The sequence below is a fragment of the Lytechinus pictus genome, chromosome 17 (genome assembly GCF_037042905.1).
Source record: "Lytechinus pictus isolate F3 Inbred chromosome 17, Lp3.0, whole genome shotgun sequence".
Classification (NCBI taxonomy): domain Eukaryota; kingdom Metazoa; phylum Echinodermata; class Echinoidea; order Temnopleuroida; family Toxopneustidae; genus Lytechinus; species Lytechinus pictus.
The window spans coordinates 25701079-25715402 of NC_087261.1; the positions used below are offsets into that span (position 1 = coordinate 25701079).

The following is a 14324-nucleotide window of genomic DNA, read 5'->3' on the forward strand; positions in this document are numbered from 1 at the left end:
AGGCATATTAACAAGTACATGTAAATAAATAGTTGATAAATTGAAGTGAGAAGGGTAAAAGCAGACGACTACAAGCAAGCAAGGGTGGATTTCTAAGTATTCAGACATGTACACAACGCTGCCAACTTGAACAAGAGCATTTCAGTATTTTAAAAGCTGAAAATTAGTATTTTGATGAGGAAATCAGTAGTTTCAAATAATTACCATAAGACCATTTAGAAATCAGTACTTTGCATGAAACCATCAGTATTCTTCTTATTTTTCAGTGTTAAAGGGGAATCCAACCCAAATAAAAACTTGTTTTTATAAGGAAAAGAAAAATCGGACAAGATGATAGGTGAAAGTTTGAACAATATTGGACAAACAAAAAGAAAGTTATGAATTTTTAAAAGTTGTAAATATTGGTAATCACTATACCCATGGAGACTTCAAATTGGCCGCATATGGGATGTCATAGTGATGTAAGGCAAGGACTACTCTTTCATGTACTCCAATACATATTATGGCTAAAATGTCATTTTTCCTGAAAGTTTTATTTCAAATTATATTTTTCTTTCATGGGGACATAAAACAATATACTACCTGGGTTATATTTAGATTACTGCCCCAGGGGAATGGGTACTTGGGAGAAAACCACAAATCCCTGATAATAAAGTACATGGCCTATGGGAAAGTTGTCCTTGCCTCTTGTCATAATTTACTTCCCCAGTTGCCAATTTGAAATCTACATAGTATTAGTGATCTCAATTTTAAAACAGCTATAACTTTCTTATTGCTTGTCCAATTTCTTTCAAACTTTCACCATTCTGTTTAATTTATTTTTCTCCTTCCCAACACAACATTTTATGGCCTAGGCTGGATTCCCCTTTAATTACTGAAAGTCAGTGCTTTGCAGCTCTGTGTACAGTATGTACTGTAGGCTTTGAAGATGACAACAATGAAAGCCCCCATCAAGGGGCTGCTAATTGTTGAAAACTTTTCCTACAGTCTCTCTAAAGCAGAGTTATAATTCTATGATATGTGGCAAAATTTGGAGTAGAGCATGTATCACGATCCTAGACGCTTCTTCAGTGATGGCATTTCCCATCATGGACACAGATAAGCCAAAGAAAGATCTGGGATAGGACATGATATGTTCTTTCCTCAGAATTGTAAGTCCAGGGGGTCATTTCATAAAGCTGTTCGTAAGTTAAGAGCGACTTTAAGAAGGACTGGTGAACCTTTCTTACGCGCTAAACCATCGCCAATGAACATTTTGGTGTATACCATTTACCACAAGAAAGGTTCACCAGTCGTTCTTAAAGTCGCTCTCAACTTACGAACAGCTTTATGAAACACCCTCCAGGGCCCCACAACATAAAGCTTAGTAATTGATCATGGGGCCAATTTTTACGATTGATTGTATTAATTATTGTATATGATCAATCATAAAAATCAGCCCCACAACTGATCACTAAGCTTCATGTTACCGGCCCAGGTGACAAGATTGATATGTTTTTTTCTACATTTACTTGACTCTATAACTCCAAACTTTCATGAGACACTACAGATACTTCATGCGCCAAACTATTTATGAACTGGGGCACGTTGCAGAAAGAGTTGCGATCAAACGCAACTCAAAAAATCTTGCGCAACTTGATTTTCAGCCCATGAAGCACCTGTATTTGGGACTTGCGCTTGATATTTTGACTTGTATTTAAACGCAACTCTTTCTGCAACAGGCCCCAGATGGCTACATTTGTAGACTGACGCCATAATTAGACTTGGCATGCATGGAAGCAAACAAATCATTTTTAATAAGACTGATGATTGGATAAATATCTACCTTCCATGCCATCTCCCGCTTCGGCTGCCTTCCGTAGAAGTTTCTTGCTGCGACGCTTGGAATCTTGAGGTTCGGTGCCAAAGCTGTTTGCCTAGCAAAGGGTCAAAGGTCAAAGTTTATAGTATGAAAGTGCTTGTTGATTTCATTTAATGTCCCAGACCAGGGCCCCATTTCATAAAAAGTTGCTATGATAGGAACTCTTGCTGGAATGTCAACTTTCAGTGGAAGAGCAAATCAGGAAGCAGAAGTTTCACTGTTGTCATGGTAGTTGACATTCCATCAAGAATTGCTATCATATAAACTTTAAATGAAATGGGTCCCAGAAGTATAAATGGATGCAGAGTGTATTTACGTTTAATTATTCGATAACTCTAACCGTAGTTTTTTGAGAGACTAGATGGTATTCTAATCAGTAATACTCATTTCGTAAATGTTTTTAGACGAATGTACATGTATGTCTTACTACAGTTGCCTCATTTACTTTGGAACAAGGGCTGCAATTGGATGCATATACATACACCATACTTCATTTCCTGTCAATTATGACAAAAACAAATGTATTGAATCCAAATTTTATATCAAATGAAAACATGTCAACTCTCAGAAAAATAAGAAATACAGCATTATCATTGAGACATTGCAAGTTATGCTTCAATGATCACAGAGAGGTTTGAAAATATGCATTACTGCACTTAATGATTAAAAATACCTCCATGCACAAATGATCAGATATTGAAACTACATGATTTATTCAATTACTTATTGAATTGGTTATTATTTTTTTTCAGGCAAAATGAGTAAGAATACAAAGAGAATCCAAGGACTCATCGACCTGTGGTCAGGGATAGCCATAAGGACACTAGTTCCTATCACAAGTCAAATGTTTACCAACAAACAATAAGCAATTCATTAGATTCTATGATAGTGAGATTAAGAAATTTGAAATTCCAGCACAGTGTATCTTCTCCTTTTACAAGATTGTGAATGTTTAGTGTAGAAATAATTCCTGTAGAAGCTGTACTTACTTCGGCGAGCGCCAGTTCGGATGCATTCAGGGCAGCTCTGGCCGCTCTCTCCGCTTCATCGATAGCATTGACGATATCCTGGTAGGCATTCACAGCTTTTAGAGCATTCTTAGACTGGTTACGTGTACTGTCGAATGTCCTGGATGATAATCATATGAAATAATAATGATACTTTTGTTTCATGTTGTGCTTAAATCTTATTGTCAGCTGTAGTAACAATCTTAAACTAAGTTTGTCACTGATATGCCTCAATATTTATTGTTTGTAATCTGCCGTGCGTGAAAACTTTGCTGAGTTTTTGGTCTAAAATAACCTGTGCATCAAGCCATTATTCATCATTTTTTTGGTCTCATGTAAAGGTTTTTCATTTTTGTGACATCATCTGAAACTACTCGATAGCATGGCAAGTAGCAATATTGGCATAGCCAAAAAGAAATTTAGAAAGGGATTTCTGTTTTTTTCTAACCTATTAAGCTCCTTTGCGTACTCCAAAAGACCATTGGCGTAGTCGGTGGCATTTTGAACGAGCTCTGGCAGACCCTCTCCCTCCGCCTCGTAGCGGTCGATGAAGTCCTCGAGTTCCCGGATAGCAGACTCGAGTTTGGAACCATTAACTTCTGACGCCTAAGAAGGAGAAGAAAGATTTAATCATCAGAGAAGTTAATATTGAGGTCAAAGGACAGGTGAGGGGGTGTGCACAAGCATCCAAGCAACCCCCCCCCCCACAAAAAAAAATAGAAAAGGAAAAATAGCAAATTTGGTGTGAAAGAACTCTCTAAAAATAAAAAAAATTAAGATTTTATTCCTTGAATTGGCGACAAATATCTCTTTGCCCTCGAGCACACAGATAAATAAATAAATGAACATGCGATTCAGAGATCATTGAAATATTTGATAAAAGATTGCCCTATAAGACGAGTATATATCAATTAGAGTAGATATTCTATTGCATTGCAAATTTAGAGAGTGTAAAGCTTTGCTGATTCCAGATATTTTTCTCTGAAACAAGCTTTCAGAGAAGCCAAGACTGAGTGTAAATGGGTTTTGCACACGCACTGTCCATTCTATGAAGATGGATATTACTTGAGGTACCTGAATGGCTGCACGAGCGTCTGCAAGGAATCCAGCGGCGTCGTCGATGAGATTGGATGCATTTCGGACTTCTTCCTGGGCCATCTCATTCTTAGCATTCACCTCGGCAAGGATAGCCTACAGATAAAACAATAATAAATAATAGTTGTATTTATATATTGCTTCATACGCTTTGTTTCTAAGCGCTATACATTGCAATCATTGGATCCTGGCATGCCCGCACACTTTATATGCACTTTCTCCACTCACTGAGTAGCATTCCAACAAGCGTTCCAAGAATCGATTGCTCGGTATACTACATAGGCTTTCACATCCTGTCGAGTGTCCCATATAACAACTGGGTGGAGAGTGGCAAAGTGTGGATTGACACCTTGCCAAAGGACGCTAGGCCGCGGTGGGATTCAAACACACGACCCTCTGATTACGAGGCGAGAGTTCGAATTGCTACATCGCAACGCTTTAAAATAAAATATGAAATAAACAATAAGTTTTATTCTGATAACTGAACCAAAGTTTAACCCCTGACTTATATGGAATACTTAGTGTCATCTTACTTCTATCATATTCATGGAAAACAGACATACATTGTGTTCATAAAGATACAAACACATGACAGAGAAACTAGAAGTGGCCTACAGGGTATTCTTAGGTCTTCTGATGTTGACTTCCCCAACCAGCAACAAGTGTTTGTATTTTGAAGCTACTTGCTATTTCAACTCCCCCTTGACTATGATAATGCTACAAATGGAATGCTACATAAATGTTCAAGCTGATTGACTGCATTTCAAAAGCAATTTGATACTTACAGTTATCATGCAGGTCTAAAAATTTGAAGGAACCATCTTCAAGCATCATCTCTTTTTTAGTTTAGGATGGTGTGAAATGTCAGGAGGGGCATATTAAAAATAAGGCAAATAGGATTCATTCAACCGTCTCCCCACTCATCCCATCTCTTATTACTATTACGGTCATAATGAAAAAGTAAACGTTAAAGGTAAATGCTAGTTTTGGTAACGATATCAAAATGAGTTCGTACAGAATCCAATGAAATGACCACCAAAGTGTCTGTTTGTATAAATAAAACGCATGTGCCAAAGGATTCTGGAAGAAATTGTGTAATTGCTGAGAAATCAGCAAATAAGCACAGGATTCGGGTAGAGCGTCCGGCCCGACGCTCAAAGCAATAATTATAAACTGTCCCACGTGCGCTTATCTGTGTTGGGGAAGTTCAGTCTGAACATTTTTCAGCGTAGATTTCAAGATTTCACAAAGTTCAGTTTATGTAACTGTACCAGATCTAGATCCTCGATGATATACTGACAATTAAGCCTGGTTTTACAGACTTTCTCATGAAATCAGTGTTTACTGCAACTACTGGAATTTCTCTTTAAATGAGTCGGAGGACTACCTCACCTCATAAGCGGGGGGACGATGCTTGTCCAAGATGGCATTGACTTGGTCGGTCACGTTGTCGGAATGCTCGCATAGCTCCATGAGTTCATTCAGTTTGTCGATGAAGTCACCCACATCGTCACCCACCACTTCCGCTCGTTGTCCGACCTCCTGAGAGTCGTTCTGAAGAGCACGAGCTCTGTCAAGTACTGGAAAGAAGGAAAATAGGTACTTATTGCATCTGCAACGGGAACAGGCTCAAGAACACAGCAAATGCATGGAAAATACCCGTCAAATGACAATGAACAGCTGAGAGGTCTTTGTCGAAAATTGGGGAACCAGAACAGCAGATTTGTCATAAGTTTCGGAGCTGACAGACAAAACTGATTCTCTGATTCAGAAATTCTTGACAAAGACTGCTTTCTTATGAAAGGCACTTGACAATACATTTTCTGCGTTCCCGAAGGTGCAGTGGAAGCGAAAAACTCCCTTATGAAGTAAATAGTAGGTAGAAAATTAAGGAAAAGCTAGACCTGGGTCTCAAATGAATGTTCAAGGAGAACCACCATCATCATCGTCATCATCATCATCCTCATCACTATCATCACCATCATCACCATCATCATCACCATCATCGTTATCATCAGCATCATCCCCATCATTATCATCTCCATCATCACCATCACTACTATCCTAATCATCCTCATGGTCATCAACCTAATCATTTTCATCATCTTTGCATCATGATCATCATCATCATCATCACCACCATCACCATCGTCATAATCATTTCATCATCATCATCACTTTGGGACCCCAACACGACCCGCATCCTCCACTATCGGAACACTCACGCTCTTGAGCAAGTCGTTTCTCTTCCTCGGCCGCCTCCTTTCCAGGATTGAGGTCCCTGTTCCGGAGCTCCTCCAGGATTTCCTGGGCGCGGGCCAACAGCTCAACCAGATTGGTGTTACTGGATATTGTTCCGTTTCCGATGGCTTGCAACTCCCGAACAACATCTACAAAATGAAGAAGAAAGCATGCATTTTATGGTCAGTACATGTAAAATGTGGAGAACTGAATGTAATTGAGAAACTGTGTTTACATGTAACATCAAAATTTAATCATACTAATGAATACTTATTGCTCTTATTATAATAATGACCTCATAAAACTCTATCAACTTATGTATAAAAATGCATTATGTACATGTAAACGCCAACAGTTTGTATTTGTTTCTCCTTGATTTATGTATATTTTTATATTTATGCGTTGTAATTTGTATGTTTGCATGTAAACAAAATGAATTTCCATCAAGTTGGACAATAAAACAACAACATATAATACAAATAAAATCATGAAAAAAAAGTTGTTTATTTAATTTCCAGGAACATCAAAACCCTTGCCAAAAATCTTTCCTTACAATAGAATCCAAAATGCGCAGAGCTGCACCAAATCACATGGCTGGAATATTGCATTAAAACTAAAGCACCAGCACATGGCTTCCACATACACTCCCTACAGCTACAATGCATGCTCGAACCGGTTTTACAGAAATATCAATTACCGTGGATGAAGTCGATGGTGGCATTGGCCTCGGCTTCAATCTGTCTGGCTCGTCCCTTGAGGATATCAGCATCTATGGCAGTATCTTGACCATTCGTTACTGCTGCCATAGCCTGCTCCAAGGAAGAAGGTAGTCAGAGGTTGTTACGTGTGAATAGCAACAGGGGTCAGGGGTAGAGCAGGGGTAGTATATGACATCCACTGCATTCCATTTCATTTTTTATTTATTCGGCACTTTAAACACATTGGCCCGTATTCTGAAGTCGGGTTTAACTTAGACTCAGGTTTAAAGTTGTGGTTTAAGTATGGACAGCCAATTGTTACATAATCACTAACAGTAGAGATATCATACTTTCAGCTCATTCGGCTCTCAAATCATTCATAATTGTGTAGGAAGTATAAATAGATGATTGTCTTCACCATCGATGAATCAGGAAAGAGCACAGTAAACATAAGAAACATACAACTTAATAAAAATTTGGTACTTTTTGCTTCCCATACTTAAACCACATCTTTAAACCTGAGTCTAAGTTAAACCCGACTTCAGAATACGGGCCATTCAATTTCCTAAGACAATATCAATAGCATTACATAAAATTACTTATACCATTCAAATGCAATATTTGGTAGTAGTTTGCCTAGTGCATCAGTTGGCGGCCAGGGAAGAGGAAAGCAAACTTGATCATTGTGAAACCCAATGGTCCCTCTGCCTTAAAAATATATTAGGTAATCAATTACCATAAAAAAACTGAAATATAAACTTGCTTTTACATCATTATTATTATTATTATTTATTTGACCAAATCATGATACAACCATAGATGACATTATACATGGTAAAAACAAAACAATACAGAATGGAGCAGTGCTACGTGCTGTTCAGGGGTGATAAAAGCAAATAAAATAGCTGTTGCTATTAAATATATGAACATTTGTTGAACAAATTATATTGATATTCAGTTAGGCCTCAAAGTACTTGGATATTGATCAGTACATTACAAAGTAATAATCATCAGTTGGATTTGGAAGTATGAAAATATTCCATTTGATATGAAAGGAAGATCATGAGAAAAGTAGACACGAATATAAAGAAACGGCTACATGTATACTACAGTTGTTTGACCTGTGAATCGAGAGTCAGGCAAAGAGAAACAAAGGAGACAAAAGGACAAACACACACAGAAAACCTGAAAGACAGAGAGAGATGGAGCGAGAAAAGGCACACAGCCAGAAATACGGGGGAAATAGGGGAGAGCAGGGAAAATGAGACACATAAAAACAAAAAGAGCAAGAAACAGAGAAATACAAAGAGACAAAAAGACAGAGGAAAACACTGTATTAGCCAGAAGGTGAGGAGGATTTCTTTACCCGTTCTTCGACCTGCCCGGCTTGATATTTAAGATCATCAATCTGGTACGTGAAGTTGCCTAGGGAACGTCGGACAAGGTCGTTGTTCTCCTCCAAATCATCCACTTGTGGCTGTTTGTAAAATGTAAAAAAATAACAAATATCACATACATGTATAAAGTGTTAGTCACACTAACTATTAAAGGGATACTCCAGGCTGAAAATATCTTAATATCTAAATAAATAGAGTAAAATTCACCGTGCAAAATGCTGAAACTTTCATCAAAATCTGATAACAAACAGCGAAGTAATTGAATTTCAAATGTTAGCAATATATTGTAAAAACAGTTATGTGCATGTCTTCATGAATATTCATTAGGTGGGCTGATCATGTCATATCCCTACTTTACTTTTCCTTATGTTATTACGTGAAATCCTTATTATTTCATTTTTTCTCATTTATGTGTGAATGATACATGTATGTCTCTGCTTATAATAAAATAAGTTACAGCAAGCAATGTCTATTGCATTAAATCAGGGCCCTGTCTTACAAAGAGTTACGAATGATCTGATCATCTTAAACTTTATGGAAATCCATCAATGTCATAAGTTTTTTATAGGAAATTTACATGTTGTCCTTTGTAAACAAACAAAAGGACACTGAATATTCAAGAAAGCAATGAATGCATGATTATACATCACATCTAGAAAATATTTTGAACAAAAATGCATTTTAGATGTTGATGTTGCTGGCTTTCCATAGTTGTGGTTGATCGGATAAATCGTAACTCTTTGTAAGACGGGGCTCAGTCGTCAATCCTTTTTTTCTAGTTCTTGGAGAAAACTTGAATTTCATAATTTCATGTAATAAAATACAAAAGACCAAGTGGGGATATGGCATCATCAGTTTGCTTATTGAAGATTGATGAAGACATGCATTGAACTGTTTCACCAAAATAAATGCAAATGTTTAAAATGTCGCAACTTTGTCATCCCTTGTCAGATTTTGATGAAATTTTCAGTGTTTTGTTTGTGTGATTTTTATTTATCTGTTCAAATTATATGCCCAGGAGCAAGTGGCTTCGGCACCTGGCTATATTTGGTTTGGGTTGACTGCCCATTCCATCTAATTACTATTGTCACATTATTTACTTATGGTTTATTATGTGGCAGTCATGGACCACTTTTCATCATTTTATGATGGCAACATCTGGCCCAAAGAACAATCTTTAAAAAAAATAATAGTAAATAAAATGGAAACCTCATGGAAGAGGAATGTCTTACGATGAGATCATGGATGGATTCGTTGAGTTGGTTGAGACGCTGGAAGGCTACCACGCCCACGGTGATGCCGGTCAGGTTGCGGTCAGCCTCATCTAGATCGCCGGCCATCTCCTCGACGATGTCCAGTAGAAGATGGACGCACTCGTCACAAGCTGTAGCCATGTAAACAATCATTACAAAAAAAATAAATAGATAGTTCTGTTCAATAAAAGAATGCTTCAAAAGACAATCATTGATTCATTAATTGGCATACCACGTTTTGTGTATGTATTGTGAAATACAGAGAAGTTCTGAAATATCCATATACAAATTTATAATTATTTTTATCATTATAACATGTCAAAACATATACATATATGCATTTATGATGATTATTCAGCATTATGCTTCTTCGATTCTTCTGTAATATTGGGTTGGATTTGAACCTCTAAGAAATCTGTCAGCTGTAACGCACATACCAATGTAATGTCCATTACTACATATACCTAGTAATGTAAATACCTACCACTAGTGGCGACGGAAAAAAATGGATTAATATTATGGTCCAGTAAGACAAACCAAGGCAATTGATTTTAGAATAAGTTTTTAAGATTGATTACATTTTGTTTCAATTAAAATACATTCAGCAGTCAATTGATCATGCTTCAATAAAAAAAAAAATAAGATTAGCCAAAGAAGTCCTTTCAGTTTCAAAAACTCTTCTTTCAAGACCATATCGCTAGTTTTACAATGGATTTACAAATTCTCACAAGAAAGGTCTCATTTTATAATAAAATGAAATACAAAATAAACAATGGCATGCAATTAAAATCTGAAAGTTGAAATTCAGAGAAATGTAAACTCACTCTGACATCCCTGCTCGGTGAGGATGTAGCGGTCTTCACACTCGTCACAGTTCTCTCCCATTGCACCAGGGGGGCACAGGCATTCTCCGGTGTTAGGGTCACAGCGGAGCTTGGGGTCACAGCCGCATTCTGAAATGAAAAGGCACCACGAGATAATGAAAGAGTCGTCAAGAAAGAAAATTGTCTCATATGGTGATGTTGATTGTGGTCTTGATGACTATTATGGTGATGAAGATGATGATATTGATGATGATGGCCATGATAGTCGGAACTCTCATTGATATATTTCTTGTCCACCTCAGAATGCTTTTAGAACAACACAACATCAATGCCTATGATTATTTCTATTATTGTTTATTGATGATGTTGAACTGATGGTGGTGGCGATGACGGTAAAATGGTGATGATAATAATGATAATGGTGATGATGAAACTGATGTTGATGATTATGATGATCAATGGCAATGATGATGATGATGATGAAGATGATGGTGATGATGAGAAGGAGGAGGATGGTGATGATGATGGCAATGATGATGGAGATGTAATGATGATGATGTTAATCATGATGGTGATGATGGATACAAGTATATCTTAATGGTGATCATTTCCACAAAAGAATGAAAGACAGATAATAACCTTTTGAACCTTTATGAAATAAGAAAGAGTACACCAGAAAGCTTACCATAGCAACCATTGGGTCCGTAGTTCCAGTAGCCATGGAGACAGGCATCACATTTTTCTCCGCCCACACCAGGCATACATGTACACTGTCCAGTTTCCATATCACACTGGCTATCGATAGCCCCAACAGCGCAATCACAAGCCAGACAGCCACTACAACTATGGTAGTTCCAGTAGCCAACCTAGAGTGTCAAAACAAACAATGCATGAGATTATCAGACAAGTAAACTCTTATGTATGACTTTTATGGGTGAAAAATAAAGAAAGAAAAGCCATCGAAACGATTTTCTGAGGTTTCTATGCACCATCTTTGAAGATATATTGGATTTTAACTATTTTAAACTATATTTCAACTATATCTCTAACATAAAGCCACTCGACAGAATGTGAAGAGACTGAAGGGCATTGCAAAAATTGCAATCAATTGCAAATCGAGTTTGGGTCCTAATGACCATTCATGTCTTGGAATTAATTGAAAATATCAACTCAATTACTGGTCTGCCTTTTGGAACAAGTAAAAAAAAAAACAATTTGCTATAAACCTGTAGTTAAAATCAATCTTTCAGTTGTCAAGTTGCAATGGAAATGTGTAATTTATTGCAAATGGTTTCTTGCAACCCGCCGAAAGTGATGTAACTTACCGCACAACGCTCGCAGTCGTATCCTACAACGTTCGCCCTGCAGTTGCAGACACCATTGAGGTGGTCACATGAATCACTACCACACTGGTCACAAGAACAAGCTGAAAGGAGAAAAAAAAACTAATTCAGCACTGGGTCACAGCCTATTTTTTCTACATAGCATGAATCTATTCTGTAAGTTCCGGCAAAAAAAAATTGGTTGTATTTACTGATTTTATTTTAATCCACAACCGTTTTGTTAATTATTATCATTTCATTCATTTATTATCTATTTTTAAATTTTATTTATTCATTTCTTCAAAACTTATTTTATCTTATTTATTTGTTTAATTTTTCATTTTTTTTTTTTTTTTGGGGGGGGGGGCTTACCTTAAGCTGTAAAACTGTAACTGTATGACAAATGGACAAAGAGAATTCTGTCTGGGCCTTTTCTTTAGGAAAATAAATTACATCAAAAAATTTCTGTCAACCATAATAATTCTGTGGATGACAAATTGTATGAATTAACAATTTAGCTACACTCATATTAAAAAAAGTAAATAAAAAATTCCAAGCCAAATTTCTTTCCTAAAATTTGTTGACTTTTCTTGCCAAAAAAAGAGTGACAGAAATCAAATAGAATTGTAAAATTTTTTACGTTACAAAGGATTAAGTAAATTTGTAATTTTTTTTTTTTGAGTGAGCTTCTTTACACCATACCTTGGCAGTTCTGTGCGCGGGCATCACCGTAAAACCAGTCGTTGCAATCCTCGCAACGCCTTCCCTTGGTCTCGACCCGACAGCTGGTGCAATTACCGCTGGACTGATCGCACTCCGACAAGCCGGTGTTGGGATCTGTATTCCCGCTGCAGTCGCACCGCCGGCAGGCCTGGCCTTGGTAAGGGTTGCCATAGTAACCTTCAACGCACCTGGAGATGGAGAGAGTTTTGAAAAGAAGCAATCAAAATCATCCTTCCAAAGATATAAAAAATTGTACATCTGTTGAGTCTTTAAAAGATCTTCTGAAATCTTGTTTAATTCCTAGCTTTTGACGTGCCTTGAGCAGTCTATTATGTGGATTTGGCACTATACAAGTCAAATTATTATATTATCATTATCATCAATACAACAATCCAAATGAATCGTTTTTTAGCCCCAGTTTTTGTCCTGTCTTTATAGTTAAATGTTAAAAATTCAGTGAGTCATTGGTGTTACACATCATCATCATCATCATAATAATAACAACAATAATAATAAATAATAATAATATAGGATTTGTATAGCGCACGTATCCACCTTGTTAGGTGCTCAAGGCGCTAGTATATTACCCTGGCTAAGCTTGTCTCCCGATTCAGGTGCGCACAGCTTTTTGAGGATTTACTTTCTATTTACCTCAACTGGGTTGAGTGCAGCAGAATGTGGGTAAATTTCTTGCCGAAGGAAAACAAGCCATGGCTTGAAATCGAACCAACGTCCTTCAGATTGAAAGACGAGAGTCTTAACCACTAGACCACAACGCCCCCCACAATAAGTTATTTCAATAAGTTATTAAGTTATTTCTCCCTACCAGGTACCACCCATTTACTACACCTGGGGCCCGTTGCAGAAAGAGTTGCAATCAATCGCAACTCCAAAAATCATGCGCAACTTGATTTTCAACCGCGCGCAATTTTGACTTGCGATTGATTTTTTGACTTGCGTTTAAACGCAACTCTTTCTGCAACGGGCCCCTGGGTGGAGAGTGGAAAGTACAGGTAAACAACTTGCCAAAGGACATGAGTGCTGGGATGGGATTTGAACCCCAGACCGCACGATTCATAGTCTGGAGCGTTATACTCTTGTCCACAACGCCTCTACCTGGCCCAATTAACACAAAGATTAATCATTGATCACAACTGATTGAATTGATTGCACACTTACTGGTCACAGTATTGTCCGGTATGTCCTGGTTGACAGATACAGAATTGTTCACCCTCGGGTGAAAAGGTACAGGTCTGGGCAAAGCTGATGGAAGAAAGAAAGAAAGCAATATATCATGAAGTCAATCAAGTAATAGAGATACAAAGCTTACATATGGTTGAAATTGATTAAGGTTCGTTTGTCGAATTGGCAATGTCTACCAATAATTTATTCATTGTTCATTTTCATAACCATAAAAAAAATGCAAAATATCATTAAATGGATGAATCCCACGGATACATACAGCTTACATATGGTCAGAATCAATTTAGTTTTATTGTCAAATTAGCTATGGCCATAATTTTTTTTTATCATTCTTTGTCATATATATTAAAATATCAAAAAAATAGCATATGTCATTTCATTAATAAATAATCCCATAGATGTAAACAGCTCTCATGTGATCCAAACTAATCTAGTTTTGCTCCTTGAATTGGCAATGTCATCATATTCTTTTTTATTCATTATTCATTTTCGTACATGTACCTTGGAATAAAAAGGAAATATGGACATTCAAGTAACATCTTTCAAAATGTATGATAATAGCAAACTTGTAATGAAAAGTTGCCAATTTACCTTTAAATCAGCAGATGTTATTTTATTGTTTACATTGCATTGCCAATTTTACAGTGTGTAATGTTTAGTCTAAAGCCCCTCTGAATTCTAAAGTGTTGATATAGATTCA

At 37.0% G+C, this 14324-nt stretch overlaps 1 protein-coding gene across 1 annotated transcript in view; it reads right to left on the bottom strand.

The window, feature by feature from the left end:
• LOC129280005 (laminin subunit alpha-like) overlaps positions 1-14324 on the bottom strand; it is a 127986-nt gene that overhangs the window by 51387 nt on the left and 62275 nt on the right. The window contains exons 39-52 of the mRNA XM_064111744.1: positions 13601-13684; positions 12401-12609; positions 11702-11802; positions 11062-11242; positions 10377-10505; positions 9532-9683; positions 8269-8379; positions 6902-7013; positions 6189-6353; positions 5356-5543; positions 3943-4059; positions 3317-3474; positions 2851-2989; positions 1826-1916 (exon numbers count right to left, since the gene is read on the bottom strand). Of these exons, the coding sequence (XP_063967814.1) occupies positions 1826-1916; positions 2851-2989; positions 3317-3474; positions 3943-4059; positions 5356-5543; positions 6189-6353; positions 6902-7013; positions 8269-8379; positions 9532-9683; positions 10377-10505; positions 11062-11242; positions 11702-11802; positions 12401-12609; positions 13601-13684 (1937 nt within the window). The remainder of the gene's footprint in view (positions 1-1825; positions 1917-2850; positions 2990-3316; positions 3475-3942; positions 4060-5355; positions 5544-6188; positions 6354-6901; positions 7014-8268; positions 8380-9531; positions 9684-10376; positions 10506-11061; positions 11243-11701; positions 11803-12400; positions 12610-13600; positions 13685-14324) is intronic.